General features: G+C 31.8%; 2 protein-coding genes across 3 annotated transcripts in view; one reads left to right on the forward strand and one right to left on the reverse strand.

The window, feature by feature from the left end:
• The window catches only part of LOC107443647 (plexin-B), a 600,640-nt gene that overhangs the window by 340,538 nt on the left and 237,965 nt on the right, over positions 1-22,137 (forward strand). The window lies entirely within an intron of this gene.
• LOC147815237 (uncharacterized) lies at positions 10,319-15,634 on the reverse strand. The gene has a single exon (XM_087156546.1). It carries the CDS (start codon positions 15,632-15,634, stop codon positions 10,319-10,321), a length of 5,316 nt encoding a protein of 1,771 aa, XP_087012672.1.

The raw sequence follows: 22,137 nt of genomic DNA on the forward strand, positions 1-22,137 counted from the left end.
CGTAATATCAAATTTCAGAAAATTAATAAATATGTGTTTTATGATTTCTAACTATAAACCAAGGCAAAATTTTTGAGATTCTCCAGAGTTTTTTATACTTTTTATTACAATACATAGACAGGACTATATAAATTTGGCGGTAGAATATTTTTATATTATAATATTCATCTTTTTTTTGTTTAGTATTTATAAACATTTGAAAACATTATATTAAAGAATGTGACGTCGGATTAAGATTTTATATGTTTCTTTTAATCTTTATATTATTAAAAACAAAAAAAAATCGAAACTAGTAGTTATATTGGTGTTTAGATCATATATAAACAGATCTTTTTTTAATGAGACTTGTAACATTTTTGTAATATGCATTTATTTATAATCCAAACAAAATCAAATAATTTTGTAATACAATGTTCGCAAATTTGTACTGGCAAAAAGTATCAGTAATAGTAATGATTATAAAAAATGGGACTTTGAGTCTTTCAACAGATTAATGATGCAAATTTTGTAGACTTTTTGCATGCGAAATATACCCTATATTAATATTTTAAACTCACAATGATGCCAAATACACGAAATAGTTTTATGCCTGCCATATTATAAATTCATATAACATTATAAGACTTTCACTGTAAGTTTGAAAGTTTTATTTTTATTTGATTTGATATTTTATTAAAAAAATTTATTTATCTTTGCAAGCATTCATTCGCGTGTGAAAGATTATAAAAAATGCTAAGGAATTTATAATTTTCAAATTTACGATGCTATTACAAAAATTAAGTTTTATCTATCTTTTGACTTAGTAAAGTTTTATCTAACTTTAATCAGTTATCATTCATAACGATTTAATTTCTCGAAAGAACATATTACTTTCAGCACTACAAATCTTCTAATCTTAACTATTAGAAAATAGAAACTATTAGAAAAGTGAAAAAGACTAAGTTGCGTTTCTTTTTTTTTTCTCAGTAAGGAATTTTTTTCTGATTGTATATCCATTACTTAAGCGTCTAGGAAACGGAAAAGTTTTTAAAAGGATAAAAATTCAACGTACCAATTTATTTCCCATTAAAACTTATTTTTACGTAACCTTATCTATTTTCTAACTTTTCTTTAAAAAATATACATTTATTTTATGGCTGTTTTTTTAATAAAAAAATTGGAAGCTTTGCAAAAAAAAACTTGTTTTAGTCTTAATTTTTTACCAAAAGAAATAAGTTACGCTGATAATAAAATCATTAGATAAGTAGGATTAAATACAAAGGAAACGTAAAATAACGCTTAAAAAAAAGCTAAAAATAATAGAACTTATAATTTGTAGTTCTTCACCACTATGCAATTATTTAGAGTTTCAAGTTATATTAAAGGCTTAAAATAACTTCACATCTAAAAATTTTTATCATATTCACTGTAGATCTGATAAAAAATTTCAGATGTAAAACTAGGCGTTTACGAACAAGTACATAGCTCAAAATTAATGTTTAAAAAAAATTTTATATCTTCAAATGCGCTTTTAAAACAATGTACAATGCGAGAAATTCTTCGGAAAAAATTATTAAATAATAATTTATTTGTTATTTTAACATATTCGAACAATTACATTCAAATAACCATAAATAAGATGATATTAAAACTGTTAATTGTAAGAAAAACCGTTTATTAACAGTTTAAAAACCGGAGTTTTATCGCAGCTATTATCTTTAGAACTGAAATTTCAAATTCTCCTTTGTCTAAAACATAATATATCAACTTGATATTACAGAGATGGTTCTCAACAATTAATTGTTCCAGCATCATAAATATTCAATGCAACATAAATGTTTATCAGAATTGCTTTACTTCAATATTTGATGGATAGGTAACTTCAAAAGCATTGAAAAAATATCTTTAATCCCGAAATGAACATTCATGAGTGTAAATGTTGACGTGAATAAATTGTAATTCCTAATTAATTAGAAAAGCTCATTTAAATCACTTCGAGCCATTAAATGGTTGAAATTCAGTTCATGAAGAGAAAAAAAAAAGCTTGAAACTAACTTGTAACATTAAAAACAAATTATCGCATAATATATTTACTTAATTCTCGTTTTCATTTGTGGAAGAATACAAAAATCATTTGCTTTTCAACTATGATACTAATAAAAAAAAAGAGAGAGAACGATATTGATTGAACAATTAATGGCAACTGTCAAACGATAACGATTCAATTCTTTCAAAATACTAATTAACAACTTTATTTTTATGATTTTGGCTATGCTGTTACAAAACATAAGATTTTTTTTTTCTCTGATTCGAAAAGTGTTTCCGAAGTCCCCAGATGATTCATACAACGCAATTTCGGCCTTCGGGGAACAATACCATCCATTTAGCAGCTTCCGGAAGTATTATGATTTATGTTTACAGAAGAAAGTCTGGTTCGAATGTGTCCATAGGGCCTCGTAAGAGCACTAGAATGAGGATGATTTCTCGTCTGCGCGTGCCGATGCAAGTACGATGTGGGAATGAGAGGATGTAGAGGAACTGTTCCTTGTGTTCATCTTATTCGAGAAATTGTGTTCGATACTCAGGCTTCCTCGGGGAAGTGGCGTGACTCTGCAAGTTTATGCTTACCTCCCCTATTTTTTATTGTCTTAGTGGTTGTCAAGTGCTTCCGCCCCCTTCCCATGAATTTACTTACCAAAAGAAATTACAACGAAGCATTAGTATTTCAGAGAATTGTTATTAAAGAAGCCGTTAATTTCTTATCGTTTTTTTTTTCTTTTTTCATAAAAATATCTCTCAACTTTTGATGGTAAATTAGAAAATAGGCAACCTCGATAGATTCAAAATAAGACCAGTGTTCAGCGGAAACTACTTGTATTTTTATTGTGTAAAATTTACGGAAGAAACACAACTGACGTAGATTCTATTACAAATAAGAGTTTAATTTGTTGCATTTTTAATTTTTGCTTAACTGAATTTTAAGCTCACTCTAAGGGAACTTTTCTTTTAATATAACATTTAACGTACAAATGAAAATAATCAATAATTCTTTCTGCGTGCATTATTGATTCTTAGGTTGTTAAATTTTTAGTTAAATCTGCTGAAGATTAATGTAGTCTTAAAGTAATTGTAATGCAGTCTTAATGAAGATTAATGTAAATAAAATCTCACATAATCGCTCATAGAAACTTTTTATTTAATATAATTTATTATAATAACTAGTTTTATATTAAGTTCAGAAAACATGTAGTAATTAAAAATAAATATATATACATATACATATATCTTTTTATTCTTTATCGATTCTAAAATTCCCTAAGAAAAATATAATTTCTTTAATCCAAGTTTTTGTACTCTCCTTAAAAACGCACAAATGTTAATTACTTTATAATGGAAATATATATTCATAAAGATCAAAAACTAGTTAAATACAAAAAAAATTTAGATATCTAAATGAACTCTCATTTTAACAACAAAATTATATATAGATATCTAAATATAAAATGGAATAAAATCAATAATTGATCGTTACTGCATAGTAATTTATACATCCACCATTTATGAAATAACTTATTCTGCCTCCATTAAAGTCTTACGTAGGCGGCCTATTTGTAGACCACGGGCTGTATCATCAAACAAGCACACGCCCGATGTTTAAGTATTTTTCTTTTTCTCTTTCTATTTTATTTCGAACCTATCAACTAGCAGCGTTTAAAATGAAATAAAAATGGCATTTTCAGGACTCATTTCCATTCGTCATGCACTAGCAGAACAATCATTCCCCACAAATGGTCTCTTTACCCTTTTAAAAACACTAAAAAGTATGAGATAATGGTTATTGAATAGCCTGGTCATTTAATTGATGGCCTCTTAAAGCTCTTTTGTCTTATTTTTGAGGAAAATTCAATTCTTGTAAAAGAATAACCTGAATAATTGTATTCTATGTAGTAATTTTAAAATTTTGTTTTCTGAACTGCGTTCTGCTTCAACGCTATTTCTCATTCCTTTCATTCATTTTTCATTAAATTTATTCCTCCGATTATTAAAGGAAAAATTTGTTTTATGTAACTTTACAGTATTTTTTTCTGTAATAAGAGTTTAAATCTATATCTTAAAGCAAATATACATAGCTTTCTACGCTTTATATAATCGACATGTAACCATGTTTGTTCGAATTTATTATTATTTTTTTTACAACGAAACTTTTTTAATTACCCAGTGTTCCAAAATTAACTGCTGATTTAAAAAACAATTTGAAGACAAACAGAAGTAGATTGAAATGTTTGGTTTGATGCCTTCTGCTTTTGAAACCAGACATTTGTTCTCACTAATAGTAGAAACTAGTTTTTAAGCTCGTCAACAGTTGCTGCTACTAATTAAAATAAACTGTAAACAATGTTTTAAAAACAACTACCTTTGCAATAACGTGGTGACGTATTACTGCCACTCTTGCAACTATTTATAATGAAAATTGCAATTAAGATTAAGGTTTGCTGATAGTTTTTCCAGTTATCAGCGCCAGGTGTGGATAAATTTTGTAATTAATTTCAAAACTTTCTGAATAAAAATATCAAGTTTCTTAAGCTGCACCAGCAAACCATTCATTATTATCTCCCTCAATATTTTATGATTAATTTCCTAAATCATTGGTCATATTTGGTCATATTGTTAACACCCATCATTAGTCTTATTGTTAACACCCTATATATATTAACACGACTTGCTTCTCAAATCAAAGTATATTATTTGAAAATATTTTATTATTATTATTATTAATATAGAGTCGTAAGTGCAGAATTTTTTTTTATTTATTTTTTTTGTTACTTTAATGTTAATGAGTTTGTCATTAGGACTGTCTTCACTTTAATCTACAACTGAACTTTGTACGTTGCTTAAAATAGGATTTCGCGCCAGCTTTGAAGTATATTTTAGTTTATTTTTACGCCACATTCGAATGATATTTCAATATTTTCATTAATTTTTTTTCTGTTTCAAGGAATCAGCGATACGTTTTTAATTGTGTATGCTTTTTAATTGATAATTCGCTTGAAACAAATGTAATACCCAATAAAATAAAAACGTTGCCTTTTTAAAAAGATTTTTAAATGCGTTCTTTAAAAGAATAAAAAAAAGGCAAAGAAAAAATTAAACCTATTAATTTTCTTAATTGAAAAATGAAATCGCTCAACTGATAAATTTTCTAAATTGACTTTAATTCCGGATATATTTAACTTTCAGCTGCTTTTATATTTTGCTGCTGCTTTATTTCTTTATATTCTTTCTAGAACAGGTGCTTTTTAATTCCTTTCTCGAAAACTTAGTTTTGTGCAAGGAGTAATAAAATTATATTAAGGGGTCCACCATATTTCCCTCACTTTTACATAACCACAACAAAAAATAATTATAATGTGTCGCAAGAAGAACAGAAAAGCTGCGGATAAAAAAGATGAATAGTTGGCCATCATCAAAACCTGCCAACGACAATTTAATGACAATATTTAGCCGCCAATTTAATTACTTCGCCGTTTCTTCGTCACCGCCCCTTGATGGTGATCACCAACGACCAACCTGTGGTTGAGATCAAAAGAATAATTCTCCCCCTTGCCTAGGTGACTAATTGGGTATCTTGCTTTAATTGGTATGTCGGTAATTCGGCAGATGGCACTGTGCTCGCTAAGAGGTGTTTGATATTTAGGTAAGAATTTTGTTATAGCATTTTTCCAATTATTGGCGGCGCCATTCGCTTTGAAAAGGATGAGACACTGTTGAGTATTGTTTGGGGAATCGTAGAAAACTAATAAACTAAAATACTGCTTTAATAGTAGTTCCGATATCTGTTTCTGATTAAAAGTACTCGTTAAATATAACACAATTGATCCAACGTAAAAATTAGAATTTTGAGTTAAATATAACTTTGTTTTTAAGCAAATTTATTTGCCACGGTCTTATTCACGTGGACAAAAGTTGTACATCAATTGGTACAAATACAAAACATCTGCACAATAGTTAATGAACAAATATTTTGAAATTTATTTTAATTTTAACAATTCTAACGAAAATAATTAATTGCTAGTTTATATTCATTAATGACAGAGTTCCTCTTCTTTTTTTTAAAAAAAAATTCCAAAACAATTATAAAAAAATGACAGCACTCTTTTCATCTATAAAGAATTTGCAAAATTAGTTTGTTTATGTGCCGACCTGTCTGTGTAGGGGTCAGATAACTTCCCTTGCATCAGAAAGGTTCTGGGTTCGAATCCCAGGCAAGGCATGAATGTTCTTTCCTTATCCGTACTATCTGTCCTTACTGTGGGAGCGACGTTGGCCCACCTAATATGGTGCCCCTGAAAGAGGGATGTTAACTCTGGTGGGCATTGGGAAAAAAAAGTTTGTTTATGTTCTACATGTCTTCGTGCCTGTCTTAGTGTTAATTAAGAAATATTTAGTGAAAAATTGACATCTTTGTGAAAGAATATAGAATGTGTCACTTAAGAGAATTGATGCGTTACGGAATTGGCTTGATCGAAATAGAATGAAAATACAGTTGCTAAAGCAAACAAAAGCTACGTTTTAACAACCAATCAGGATCGAGATACCCAAACTACGTCACTTGTAGGTATTCCATTATTAGTAAGAAATCATTTATGTCGGACATTTATTTTTAAAATCAATAACTATTCTTGGTTCTGCTAATTCTCGTCAGTTTTGAAGAACTTAACCACTTAAATCACCAAAAACATTTTGTCACTGTAACCGACAGATCTTGTTGCCATTCCACTCTATTCAATAGGGTTAAGAATACGAAAGATCTCGTTTTCATTAAATTGTTTAAAAAACATTCTTTAACTAAGCAACCATCTATGTCTGTAAATCACTGTTAGTTAATTTCTGAAAAATCTTTTTAAAGCAACCATTCTCCGTTTTAAAGTGAAATAACTGTAAAAGCTTCCAAAAGTTATGGCACGTAAGTAGCAAACGATATAAAAGGAACAAAGTTTGTAAAAAAAGAGAGGGAAAAAAAAAGGTTCAACTTGAATTATTGGACATCGTTAAGGACTCTCATTTAGGGAAAAGGTCGTCTCTTGGAGCGGTGGTTGTCACTTAAAAAGTAACGTTACTGCTTAAATGGTGGCAGAAAATGACTTTAATTCGGAACGTATGTGACGCTTCTCTGGATGATATCGCAATCACCTGACGAGTTACGAGGCATTCTACCTCGATTATTTTTATTCCTTTTTTTTTATCAGCAAAAAAGTAGTCTTGGCGTTAAATATTTTTATTAGTTTTGCAAGAGTAGTTGAGACAGCTTAGAGGATTTGTCGCCACGCCTGAATTACTAGCTTTTAATTCACTTGTTTTACCAGATAATAATTTTATAACGAGACGCGTACAAGCAACGAGATTTAAGGAAACTTTTTCTTGAATAATGATTAAGTTTTTGATTTTTTTTCTCTTTTTGAAAAGAAAGAGCATTGTAACATAAGAGCATTGGAGATTGGTTTTTGGAGAGCATTGTAACATAATAACCTAAAATGATATACAAATAATTAATCTTAATCCTTTGATGCTGTTTGGGATATCAGTGGCCCTTTTATGTATATTTTTCCGACGCTCTAATTAGAAGCAAAAATATATTTTAGTATATTTTTATTTATAAAAAACAATCTAATTGTTCATATAAAAAATGTGCTATATTATAAAAATTATATTGGTGCGTACTAAAATATAAAAACCAAAAAAAAGTAGTTTGAAAAAATTTTTTCACTCATATTAAAAAAAATAATGAACAATTGTTTTTTAAAAGTAAAAAAAAATCTGATGAATAACTGTTTCTCTTAGATCTAAATAACTACGGACAAATACACATTTGAAAACAATTATTATTTGGAAGTGAGCCATGTTTGGAAAATTTTACCTTAAAAGCTACCAAAAGTTATGTGTTTGTATTTCATAATGTATTTCATAACCATGAATTATTAAAATGCGAAATGTAATATTTTTCACTTATTTTGTCATAGATTAATACAAAATGTTTGAAAAAGTATGAAAAATATGTTTAATAAAAATTCTGCGTCAAAAGGTTGCTAGGGGATCATTTTTGGAACATGCATGTATACATGTACTCCTTTTTCATTGTTAATTTATTTACTCTATTTTTAAACTGAGTTTCTTTTAATATGTATTTATTGTGAAAGCAAAATTTACCTTCCTAATTTAATTTAAGTTGTTTTTCTTGACTTGACTAAACCACTTTTTAACAAAAACTTGTAAATGTTTTCCTCATTTGTGTTTCTGAGAACCATGTTGGAAAAAAACGAAGTCTTTAAATAACATTCTAACACAGCGTCTTTTATTTATTTATTTATTTTTTTTTGTGCGTGTAAAAAAATTTTTTTTTTCATTTCTATCGAATATGAAGCTGTTTATTTTGATTGAATCCTAAACAAATAGTAAATAAAGATTTAAAAGCTTAAACGTAAGTTTTATACGATGAAAAACTTATTAGGTTATTTTTATCTAAAATAAAAACAATGATTATATTGTAAAACGTTTAAAAGTGTAGTAAAAACACTTTTATTATTATGTGAATTGGTTAAATATAAGTCAAAGTATCACAGATTATTTAGCCAACTAAATATAATACCCTTTTTTCGAACAATTTACGCTTCTTTAAATCTATGAGTAGGGGGGAAAAAATCTCAATTTTACAGAAACTGAAAAGGCAGGAGGTGTTTTTTCTTTTTAATATCATTTTCACGGTCGGTGTCAATTTAATTTTCAAAGTGCCACAACAGATGGCGCTTTCATCGCGCTGCATCACTTACAACTTCTTAACGATAATGGGAAGCTATAAACAGGAGTTGCCTTGCCGTGAAACGAACAGTGTGGGGTAGTTATTTCAAAAAAATATTGCTGGATACGGATGAAAAGAGAGAGGGCAAAATTGAAACGAAGGGTGTGTCGAGGTAGTTGTCGCATATTGAAATATTTCCCCCATTTCTTCCCCCCCCCCAATCGCGAAGAGTTTTCTATAAAAGACGGAAAGTGAAAATTTCACCAACCATTTCACTTTTTAAATGTTATTTTCGGTACTAGAAAGTGGTTTTTCTTGATTGCGTAAAGAAATAGAGAAAAATACTGCCGAGTTATAAAAAAGTTCACTTACTGAAAATCGTAGTAATCATGATTTTTAAAAGCATTTTTATTTACTCTATAGCCCTAATACTCAAGAAATGTGCTATATAAAATTGTGGTTTCTAAATTGGTACTTCAGAAAAAGTAGGCATTTTTGACAATAGCTTTAGCGTGGAAAAATGGAAATGACTACTTACATTTTGCTACTTGATTTTTAACTTAGAGAACGTATAACACTTCATTTTTAATGTGAATCTTTTTATTATTATTATTATTAAAACTATTGTTCTACACTTTAAATACTACTATAGTCATCTACTACTTCCTATATATATATATATATATATATATATATATATATATATATATATATATATATATATATATATATATATATATATATATATATATACACTTTTGATAAGAACTATAACTCGGAAATGTAACTCCGCAATAATATTTAAATTTTTAATTGAATATTTTTTAAGGTTTTGCTTTGGTCTCTAATATTGTGTATGAAAATTTAAATTATTTTATTCAAATGAGATCTTAAATTTCCATTCTAGTACACAAATAATTGGCTAAATACGTCTATACAATAATAACATTTGTAAGACATAATTCCTACTTTAAATTTTTTATAATATAACATTCTAAAATACTCTTTGCATAAATATAGTATTATTTAGAGATTCAAAATTTATTTTATACTATAAATATCTTATTATTTAAACAGATAAAATTAAGATTAAGAAATCAGCTGTGTCAGGTCGTCGATAGCGTGGACTGTATGAAGAGGTTATAAGTAATTCTAGGCGACTGGTTACAAACAAAACAATTTTTATTGAGAGATGTGGCGATGGTTCATCGCTGCAGTTACATGCATCTACTTCTACTAACACTACTATTTTCTCCCTGGCACATACGCCCTCTGGCGTCACTTAACATTCCCCCCCGATTGAAATTCAATTACATAATTTCAATAAACAATATAACTAACAAACAGAATACATAGAACATATAAATACTATTAGAATCATAAAAAATAATGAACAACTAAATTTGCTATGATTACATACAATTTGAGAACAAATACAGTAGGATAACATGTGCTGATTAATATACATATATAATTATAAACCAAATTAATTCACTCAAATAGTTTCTTTTCAAAAACATATGCATGAGAAAAACATTTTTTTTTTCATTCAAGAGGTAATATACAAATGTCCCTGACATTTCTCTTGAAAATTTTACCATTAGGCATACGTACATTTACAATTCTTATTTTTCCATCCCTACTTTGAAATATTTCCACTATTCTTCCAACTGACCACTGTGTGGCAGGAAGTTGCTCATTTTTCATTAAAACAAGAGTACCCTGTTTTACATCGTCCTTACTAAACTTCCATTTGGTTCGACCCTGCAAATTATTTAAGTAATCTTTCTTCCACAATTGCCAAATTTGTTGACTAAATTTAGTTACCCTTTGCCATTTGGACAAATGAGTTTCCTTGATATCATTAAGTAGAGGTTCTTGAAGGCCATTTATTGGTCTCCCAATTATGAAGTGACCTGGACTTAATGTCCGAAAATCATCAAAGTTTGCCGACAATGGAATGAGGGGCCGGGAGTTCAAAACTCCTTCTATTTCAGCTAAAATAGTTACAAATTCTTCAAGCGTCAATTTTTGGCTACCTATTACTCGTTTGAAATGAAATTTGAAAGCCTTCACCCCAGCTTCCCAAAGGCCCCCAAAATTAGGTGATTTGGGGGGTATAAATTCCCATACAATATTCTCGTTTGAGAGAAAGTTAGACAAGTTTTCATTGCGGGAAGTGACAAGCTTCAAAAGTTTTTTAATCTCAACATTTGCTCCAACAAATGTCTTTCCATTGTCTGACATGATTTTCGAACATTTGCCTCGTCTACCAAAGAAACGTTTCAAACAAGCTATAAATCCTTGAGTGGTTAAGTCTGAAACAAAATCAAGATGTATAGCCTTTGTGCATAAGCAAATAAAAACAGCTACGTAAATCTTATTCAACACTCCTTTACGCTGATTTTTAAATTTTACTAGAAAGGGTCCACAAAAGTCAACCCCTGTCACATTAAAGACAAAATTAGGAGTGACACGTTCCCTTGGTAGATCGGCCATTATTTGTTGGACACTTACGGGCTTATTTTTAAAGCAAATCACACAAGAATGAACAATTTTACGACAATTATTTCTGCCGTTAAGCGGCCAGAATTTCTGTCGCACTTGAAATAAGAGTGCTTGTGCACCTAAATGAAAATACTTCAAATGATAATGATTCAAAATTACATCAGTTAATTTATGCTTGCTAGGCAGCACAATGGGAAATTTACTATTATTCGATAAATCAGAGTTTCTAAGTCTGCCACCAACACGAATTAGAGAATTTTCATCCAAAAATACATTTAAACAAGATAACTTACTCCTAGATGAAACTGGTTCACCTTGTTTGAGCCTTTTAAATTCCTCTTGGAACTCACCTGACTGCAATGAAAGCAGAAGCCAATTTTCTGCATGTTTGTTCTCTTCAATGGTTAAGAACCCCTTATTTCTAGATATTGGATTACGACAATTATGAATAAATCTAAAAATAAAGGATAAAATTCGAATTAGTTTAACAAAACTGTTAGAAAGGTTAAGAATTTGTTCAAAAAAGGATCTATCTTTGGTGGTAATTAAAGAAACAGATTGAATGTCATTAGGATCAGGAGCAGAGCACCTTTTCAATTCTTCACAAGGTAGGTCAGTTTCTGGAATGTTCAGAGTCTCATCACACTTAGGAATTACTAATTCCTTTAAGAAGTCTGGTCCGGTCCACCAGGTGACATTTTCGATGAGAGATTTGCAACTTATTCCTCTAGTTACTAAGTCTGCTGGATTGTCGCATCCAGCACAATGACTCCAAGATTCTCGATCAGTGAGAGATTGAATTTCTTTAACCCTGTTTGCTACAAAGGGTTTCCACTTAAATACGGAACCTTTTATCCAATACAATGTAATCTGAGAGTCTGTCCAATAATAAATAGAAGATATTCCTTTCCGATCTAATACTTTCTTTACTTCACGTGCAAGTCGTGAAGCAAGCAATGCGGCTATCAATTCTAACCTAGGAAGAGAAATTCTCTTAAGGGGTGCAACACGGCTCTTGGAAGCCACTAAGTTTACAGTTACTTGATTTGCTGTTTTAATTCTTAAGTATATGGCAGCACCGTAAGCCTTTGGACTAGCCTCTGCAAATGCATGCAATTCTAACACAAAGTCTGAGTGATCAGAATTTTGAAATACATTTCTGGGTATTTGCAAGTTAGCCAATTCAGGAATTTCGATACACCACTGCTTCCAAGTTTCTTGAATATCTGAAGGAAGATCGTCGTCCCATGAGATCTTACGCAACCATAATTCTTGGAGAAGAATCTTTAATCTGATGGTGTAAGGTGTTACTAGCCCTACGGGATCGAATATTCTACCTGCTGCTTGCAACACAAATCGTTTTGTATTTTTTCTCAAGTCAAGAAATTCCAGTAGTCCCTTAACTTCCATAGTTAAAATGTCCAGTTTTGTGTCCCAGGACATCCCAAGAACTTTGTGTAACTCTTTTGGGCTTTCTGATGAGGATGGAGGAAGAGTACTGAATCCTTGTTCCTCCCACATTTGTTTTAGTGACTCGTCGTTTGAAACCCATTTACGAAGGTGCATGCTAGCATCCTTCATGATAATGTCAGCTTCCCTAGAAATTTTGAAGGCTTCAGACAAGTTATCTGCACCAGCTACAATGTCGTCGACATAAAAGCAAGTATCAAGAATATTTGAAGTTGTTGGATATATTTTCTTGAACTTATCATTATGGTGCTTGATAGTCGCTGAGAGCAAAAAAGGGCTTGCATTGACTCCAAATGGAAGCCTGTTGAATCTGAATACCTGCAATTGAGTATTTTCAGACTTAGTGGGATCGTCTAGAGTGAAAAGGAACCTTAATGCGTCCTTATCATTTTCGTTCAATGCTATTTGCAAAAAGGCACGTTCAATGTCCGCTAAAATAGCAAATTTATTCATTCGGAAAAAGGTTAAAAGATGAAATACATTCGGATTAAGGTTCGTTCCCGTCCAGAGACAATCGTTAAGTGAAAGTTCACCAACATCACAAGAACTAGCATCAAAAACAATGCGACACTTGGTATAAACACTGTCCTTCCGGAAAACTGGGTGATGGGGTAAATAAAACACAGGTTTATCAACAGTATCTGAAGCGGATGGAACCTTCTCAATAATTCCCTTTTCTAAGTAATCTTGCAATATTTCACTATATTGAATATACAATTTTTCATTTGAAGTCATACGATTTAAAAGACCTTTAAATCGCTTAGTTGCGACGGTAAGATTATCGTTCAATTCCCTCCAATCTCTTTTCCAAGGGAGAGTGATTTCATATCTTTTATTTTTATAACTAATTGTTTCATTAAATTTGGATAGTGCTTCATCCCCCTCTAAGCATTTGGGTTCATCCTTTATTCCTAGAGACTCAAGGTCCCAAAATTTTTGCAAATCAGTTAAAGTGTGATCTTGTGATAATAAGTGACATTTGTATTCCTTACAATTATCTTTAGTGCCCAATCTTCCCGTTACAATCCAGCCGAGTACAGAGTTCTGTAAAATGACTGAACTATTTTCCAATTTTATTTGCTCGGTTCGTAATAGTTCGTAAAAAATATCTCCGCCAAGCAAGATTTGCACACGTTGAGGCTTAAAAAAGTTAGGATTTGCATAAGTCAAATTTTGAGGAAAATTAATTTTAGAAACATCAAGCGGTTTAGCAGGGGTTAATTCAGTAATTTTAGGCACTATCAGCATTTTTATCTCTTTCGTAAAGTCTCTATTTTTATTAGAAACAAGAGCAGAGATCGATTTATTTACATTCAAAGTTGCCCCATTAATTCCAGTTATTAATGAGTTTAATGTATTCTCCTTTAAACACAATAATTTTGCTGCATCAGCAGTAATAGCGCTTATTTCAGAACCGCTATCGAGAATACATAAAAAGGGATAAAAACATTCATTTATTCCTCGCACATAAATTAAAGCAGTTGAAAGCAAAACATTTGAGTAAGTATCATAGGCATTACAACTGCTTGGCGGCGCCTTCTGCCAGCTCTGAGAAAGGGCGAAGGAGGAAGTGACAGTTTTAGTTTCCCCTCCACTCATATTACTCATCTCAATATTTGCTTGATTTGGAATAATCTCAGTTAAATTAGAGCAATTGGATTCTAATATTTGATTATTTTTGTTTTCAACTTCGGGTTTTAAGAAATTAGCCCCATGAAGTGTCGAATGATGATTTCTAGAGCAATGTTTACATTTAAACTCTAATTTTTTACATTGAGATAACATGTGTTTACCCAAACAATTAAAACACAGATGCAATTTTTTTACACTATTCAATCGCTCTTGAGCAGATAAGTCAATGAATTTTTTACACTTATATATTAAATGGTTTTGATGACACATAGAGCAAGAGAAATGTTTATCATTTTGCAAAACGAAACTTTTATGTTTGGGGGTTACTTCTTGTTTCGGTTTTGAAACGGAAATACATTTTTGAACATTTTCAAGAGCTTGAATACGTTTTAACACAAATTCAGTAAAAAATTCCCAGGTGGGTAATTCGTTACAATTTAAAGACATTTCGAAAGCCTTTCTTGATTCATCGTCAAGGCGTTGCAAAACAATGTTCATTATTAGTGTCTCAGATAATTTATTTTGTTCTAATCCAAGTTGCTTTAATGCTCTTAATTGATTAAGTAAATTATCAATTAAGTTTCTTAAATCCTTACAAGATTCAAATTTAATTTTACTTAAATTTAATAACTCAGTTATATGACTGTTTACTATCAGTCGTTTGTTTTCATATCTGTTTTTTAATGCGTTAAACAAGGAAGAATAAGAGTCATCTACATTCTGTAATTGTTTTGCAGTACCAGTTAATGATGATTGTAAATAATACAGTTTTTGAGAGTCACTTAATTGATTGTTTTCATCAATTAAGGTAGTAAACTGAGCTTTGAAGGTAAGCCAGTCAGTGTATTTACCCGAAAATTGGGGTAAAGTAATTTGAGGAAGTTTAATGTTTGCATTAGTATTCGGTTCATTCAAAACAGAATTTGAACTCAAATTAGAAGTTTGTGGAATAATTAAGTCTAAGAAGCTTACCTCAATTGCTTCTACGTTGTCCTCCATTTCCGTTAGGGAAATTTCAAAGTCTGCTAAATCTGTATCGGATAAGATACTGTAGCAATCGTTTCGAAGATCATCGATCTTCGTTTTTAGACCCCTCAATGAATTGAGTTTGATTTCAAGGGATTTTTGATTTGGTGTTTCATCGGTAAGCACGTTCGAAAGCCTAGTTATTTGACCTTTGATGCTTGCTCGCTTCCTTGTTAGAACGACGCTAGACTCGAGCGACGTAGTAGCCTTTGTAGCAGTCGCCATGTTGAATTAATTCACGATTAATTCTGCTAGATTAGCACTCCGGCTGTTACGACCAAACTGTCAGGTCGTCGATAGCGTGGACTGTATGAAGAGGTTATAAGTAATTCTAGGCGACTGGTTACAAACAAAACAATTTTTATTGAGAGATGTGGCGATGGTTCATCGCTGCAGTTACATGCATCTACTTCTACTAACACTACTATTTTCTCCCTGGCACATACGCCCTCTGGCGTCACTTAACAAGCTGCAAAAACGTTCTTTCCCTGAATCCACATACCTATTTTTAGACGTAATTGGATTTCCTGACCCCTAAAATATCGGAAATTTGTGTCCCAATAGTTTGCTCAGGGGGGCGACCCGAAGTTTAGACCCCTTAATGTTAATTTTCCTGTTACCTTTTAAAGCAAAGTGGGAAAATATTTGCACGCAATTATAAAATTTATTACCGCAAAAAATTATTCAATTCCAAAAATAGCTTAGTAAATATGTATTATTTTATTTCATTAGTGTCGAAAAATTTTAAATTGTAAGATGTCTAGCTTTTTACATTCTTTTTGTGAATATAATAATTTTTCATTGCAAAATACAAAGTTCGAACGAAATCGGTCAATTAGTGCTTGAGAAATCGAATTTTAAAAATACGGCATTTAAATGGTCCGTTTTTTTTTTTGTTTTGTCTTTGTTTTTTTATTAGCACTGTACAATTTGATAGATATATACAAGATAAGATATAATTCCTCGACGTCCAAGAAACATAATTGGTCCAACTTTAAGGTATAATTCAACTTAGTAAATCTCCAAAATTAACGACAATCAAAATCAGACGATAAACATCATACGAGGAACGATTTTTTGAACCGACATTTAAAAACTATCGAAAGGACAAACTAGAAACACTTGTTGTTCGATGCTAGAATCGTCATCGAACATTTTGAGCCCCTTTCCCACCCGGCCTGTCCACAAGTGTCTACTTTTATGACGGCCATAAAATTTTTCCACTCGTACATGGCGTAAGCGGATCCACAGAAAACTCCAGAAGTGTAACGCTGACAAACACAACCACATTTCTTCCAGTGGGGAGATGCCCCTGCACAGGTGTGAAGGGGGGGGGGAGCTGAGAAGATGCAATTTGCATTTCAAATTCAGCCCCTGCCTCCGGGCGACGGGGCGCTGGAAGAATACGAGGGCACTGCAATTTCTTATCCCTTTTTTCCTTACCTTCGTAAAAAAAAACGTATGGAAATGCGTATAAAGAAAAAAAAAATGTTATATACTTTTTCGGAATGCCAGGCAATGCATCCCTGATATTAACTGTTGCGATGCTTGTGTTGTTGAGTGTTTCCCTCCGTTTTCAAATATGTTTTGGGGATTTTTTTTTTTTTTTTGAGAAACTTAAAATATCCCCATTGGGGAATTTTTTAGAACAGCTGTGAAACAGTCGGAAGAATCAATACTACTCGAATCAACTAGATTTTTTAAGCATTTTATTTTTACACAAGCTTAATAATTTACATATTTAAGAATAATGCATTACGTTCTCCTTATTTTTTTTTGCCGCTAATGCTAAATCTAGGAAAAAAACATGCATTTTGAGATACCCGAAAGGTATCTCAAAGGATAAAGCTATATTGGTGTAAGTCTCACCCGTTAAACTTAGCTTCGTTCACTATTTCGCATGCATCAATAATATTATATAGTTTTGATACATTTTATGAATAAAAGAAAACATTTAAACATACATTTTATGAATAAAAATAATTAAAATTGCATTCATATTTTCACAAAAAAAAATTGACGTACCGCTCGATGAAAAAAAAAAAGCAAGATGTGTGGTATTTTGTGTAAATTTGTTATCTACCACAATTAGGACTGATATTAATGACAAAAATATGTCATTATTCATTTCTTAAATTATCATTAGCGCATTTATGTTTCAAAAAACGAATGTATTTTATCTCTAATCACTTTCCTATTAAAGAGTATTTTCATTTCTAATTTATCTCAATTATTTGGATAAAGTGATTATGTGCTAAGTCCATAAACGTTATGTAATCGTTAGTAATTAATGTGATAGCATGTTAGCAATCATTCTTACAAAATGAAGTGCCCATATGAACATTTCTGTTCTATGGGTCAATTTACTGTCGAACATACATACAATCCGGTGCTTGCATTTTTAAGAACTTGCGCTTGATAGACGTATCCCGCATGTCAGGATGCTTTTCTCGCAAAGTCTCTGACAACTTGCTGCACTTTAATTATCATAGAAGTCAAGCAAGACGTTCTGTGGTTTGCACCGATCATTAATTACCATCGATAATTTAATTATTTGAAGTGAGTTGTAGTCAATTGTATTGGTAAGTGCATCTTTGAATTTCTAGTCAGCTCAAGTGATTAAAAATTTATTTTGAGTCATTTGGTGTATTCGATTTCAATATGGTTAGCAATTTTTTCCTACCTGCTCTGCTTGAAGATTCTACGTAACAGGTTGTGATTTTGACAGCCTAACGGATTAATTTTTTACTTCTTTACTGGAATTTTAAATGGCTTAAGGGATAGAGCACTCGCTGAAGTGACCCAGTTTCGAATCCCAGCAATGGTTGCTCAATACGAGCTATGCTGCCGACTCTCCCGACTACAGAGCTGACATAAAATATCCTAAGTGGTACACGGATCATGGGTTAGAATCTTCTTGCCGTCTGGCTAACCGCGAGAACGTTCTGTGATTTTCGTCTCCATTTAAAGCAAATGTGGCAAAATTCCACCAGACCTCCGTGAAGGCTATTTTGACTCAACGCTTGATCCCGGAGAAACTATAAGTATGTATATAAACTATAATAAATATTGATAGTTGTAAATCCAAAAATAATTAGACGGTTCTACGCCACATATGAAGTAAAATATATTTGAGATTACTTACGAAAAAAAGTAATCGCTTCTCAATGAAATGACCCAGGTTCGTATCCCGGGGGTAACTGATGGTCGATTTTTTTTTTATATCCGTCGTTGAACAGCTGACCCAATTTTGGGCTTACGACTACTAATGTTCAACTACGTAGCCTTGTAATTTTGAACCAATCCAGAAGACAAGGAAACTCCTGGATCAGTACCCCCAGAGGTATTGACTTGTTTTGGGAACATGGAGGACTTTGCGACTCGACAGATTTAACGTGCATCAGTCACCATTTACACGGGGAGTCTTCGGCTAGCAGGGATCGAACCCCCGAACTCTTGGACAGGCTGTCCCAGCCCTTGATGGTCGATATGTAAAATTCTTCCGAAACTGCCTGGTGTAAAATATCTCATGTGACAGGCGAATCTTGGGTTAAAATCCCCTTGACAAGAGTAGCGCATTTACTAATTAAAATTTTTAATTTTATCAGAAAAAATGGCAACAATAAATTTAAAATTTTAGCATCCTTTGTCGTCTGAGTGCCTCTTTGTCTCACACCAATGCCGAAAGAAACAAAAAATATTATTTTGTGAAAGTTGCAAGGTGTGAAATAAATGCATAGTTAAAAAAAAAAAGTAGTGCGTGGAGTCCCTCCGGGCGGAAGAAGTTAAACTTCGCAACCTGCGACGTTAATTGTAGAAGAATCAGCAGTCGTAGAAGGATCACTAGTTCTATTCAACGACTCTTTTTACTGCTCCGCTCGCTTCCGTGCTCTGTAATCACGGTAATATTGTGCATTTTTCCCTCGTGGACCTCTTGAACCAGTGGAAATGCTTGTGGTTGCTTCATCGTCTCGCCCTGGAAAATGTATTTGTATTAATAATGTATGTGAATGCGTCATAATGTAATTTCAAAAGAGAAAACCTAACAATCAATTGATATTCACAAGAGACGTACCTTGACATAACCTTAAATCCGTCGCATTGTCCGTGGGATTGTTTTCGCTCATTTTTTACAATTGTTATCCACTAAATTTGAAAATAAAAAATACTACCATATTAAATTATATGCGTATCAAAACAAACTAAAAAAATATTTATAGAAAAACAATACTTTTATGCTAGTGAGAACCAAAACAATATGGAAATGAATCAGAGAAAACTAGATCCTACCACGTGATTTCCCGGCCAATAAAAATGTAGCGTTAAACGTTTAACGCAACCTTGTTGGAAGTCGCATAAGAAGTATAACTTCAAAAAGCATCAAGTATTCCATACTTCCTAACTTGTATCAGCCTACCTTTTAATCTACAAAAACCCGTCATACTTCCTTAAACGCCACTGGTATAAGGAAAATAAAAAAAGAAAAGAAAAGAGAACTTTCAATCCAATTCTATAGCGCCAAAATCCTCTTAATTGCCGCCACTCAATTTCATCTCCCAAAGCAGCCATTTTTCTTTTTAAACAAAGGCCTTAAATGACCGTCTGTAAATCTTTCTCCACTTTTAACAAAAGCAAGATACGTTAAGATAACACGGAAAACGACACGGAAAATAATAAAGGAGACGGGCAAGGAAAAAAAATTAAAGGAGGGGGGGGGAGAACTATCCCATTAAAACCATGCGATGCAACTCCAGTAACCGCTAGAAATCACTTAAACCGACATCAGATAACTCCAAGCACAATCAATCGAAGAGCCACTCTCCCATTATGGCCGGATAGCACGCAAATTCTATGTCCGGGAGTCGTTCTTCAGCCGGACTGTGAGCTCGTAAAAATGGTTGAAATACAGCTTGTTTAACGCTGTTATTTTGATGGAAAAGAAATTACTATCATGAGACTCGCGGTATATCGCCGCAGTTAACGGTTGAACATTTGTTAAGCGGAGTTAGATTATTAATTATTCTATATTGGTTGATTAAGTCTTTATTATAAATATTTATTTGTTTCAAAATGTTCGGTGTTTACATTTCTTGCTTTTACGTGAAGTATATTATTGGTTGTACCACTTTTGCTAGATCACTTGAAACTTTTATTTCATGATCCGGTTTGAAAGCTGGATGAAAGTTAAGTGACGTTTTAGTGAATTTAAATTAATTCGATTTAAAGTCTATGCGTTGAAGTATTAATTTGCTCCTAAAAGACAAGTGTTCTATGATTATTCTTGGACCGTTTATTTCATTCGCAACATGCGTCCACTCCAAGAATGCTCTAAGATGGTCAGTAAATTCACAAGGATCAGCGGAATTTAAAGAACGTGTAAAATAATTTTATGTTATATAGTTAAATAAGAACTAAAAAAATGTAGAATTTGCCGAACCGGTTAAGTTTATTTATTTACACAATTATGATACTGCTTTAATTAAAATAATCCTTTTAAAATAGTACATTAACAATACTATCAATATTAGAATTTTGAAAAGTATGCTTCTTTTTGTACGTTCAATCTTACTTAAATAATAGAAAATTCATGCAATTGCCTGTTCTGTAATTATGATTTGAAACATCCTAAAAAGTAAAGCGGATATGGATTTGGATTTGGCGGATATGGATTTTAAGTCCATAACCTTCTAGTTTTTCCATTTACAAATAGCGTATAAAAATTCTGAACAATATCTTGTTGAACAAAAAAAATTTATTAATCTGCAATTTATGTCATTTTAATGATTTTAAGTCATTAACAATAAAATTTGTTTATTTCAATTCCAGTTCAATTTATCACGTATTCCTCCTTAAATTGCTTCTACCAAAGCTCTTAAATCAATTTAGTTGGGGGGGGGGGAGTAGTGAAGATGACCGTATAAGGTCAAAATGACCCCTCATAAGAATGCGTAAAGAACGAAAAACACCTTCTGCACTAATATTTTCATATTAAGCAAATTTTATGGTGTGTTATTTTCCTCTTAAGGTGATGAATTGTTTCCTAAATAACAATACTTCATCATATTTTTTTTGTCTTTAATGCTCAAGTTAAAACTATGATTATCCTTGTTTATGCATTCATGGGTGGTTCAAACTTTAATCCCTTCGATATGGGGGCGGGTTATTTTTATGACAGGCAGCATGGTAGGGGTAGGGCTCCTAAGGCCTCTCATTAGAGCCTTTTAACTGGATTTTAATTCGACGGCACAACATTTTACACACTCTGGGTTCGAACTGTCTCATCCATCTTGGTCAAACGAACAGTTCACAGGGTGAAGCGCGTTTTTTAATCCTCCTTTTCTTTCTATTTTCATTCTAGAATTCAACTCCACCCTAGAAATGTCTGAGCAAAGTTTTCTTTCAATCTTTTTTGATTATCCAAGGGTCAGCAATAAAAACAGTGCAATCAGCGAAATGGGTGACATGATTTGATTTTCTGTAGGGATGGGGCAAAGGTAGAAAATCTATTTCGTGTCCGGAAGTCTTCCTTTTCTAATTTTTTTTTTTTTTTATTATTATTTTTAAGTAAAATTAATCATTCTAATGTCAAATAGCATTCTCGCTCAAGAGGTACGCTTTACCAGTGGAGAAACGCTTCATGGCAAATTCTATTTCATACACATTAGTTAGTTAAAATTTAAAATGTAGAAAAAAGTGAAAGCTGGTAAACCAAGAGTGGAAAAAAGTTT

This window comes from Parasteatoda tepidariorum, chromosome 2 (genome assembly GCF_982258835.1).
Source record: "Parasteatoda tepidariorum strain Cologne lab strain chromosome 2, Ptep-v5.0, whole genome shotgun sequence".
Lineage (NCBI taxonomy): Eukaryota > Metazoa > Arthropoda > Arachnida > Araneae > Theridiidae > Parasteatoda > Parasteatoda tepidariorum.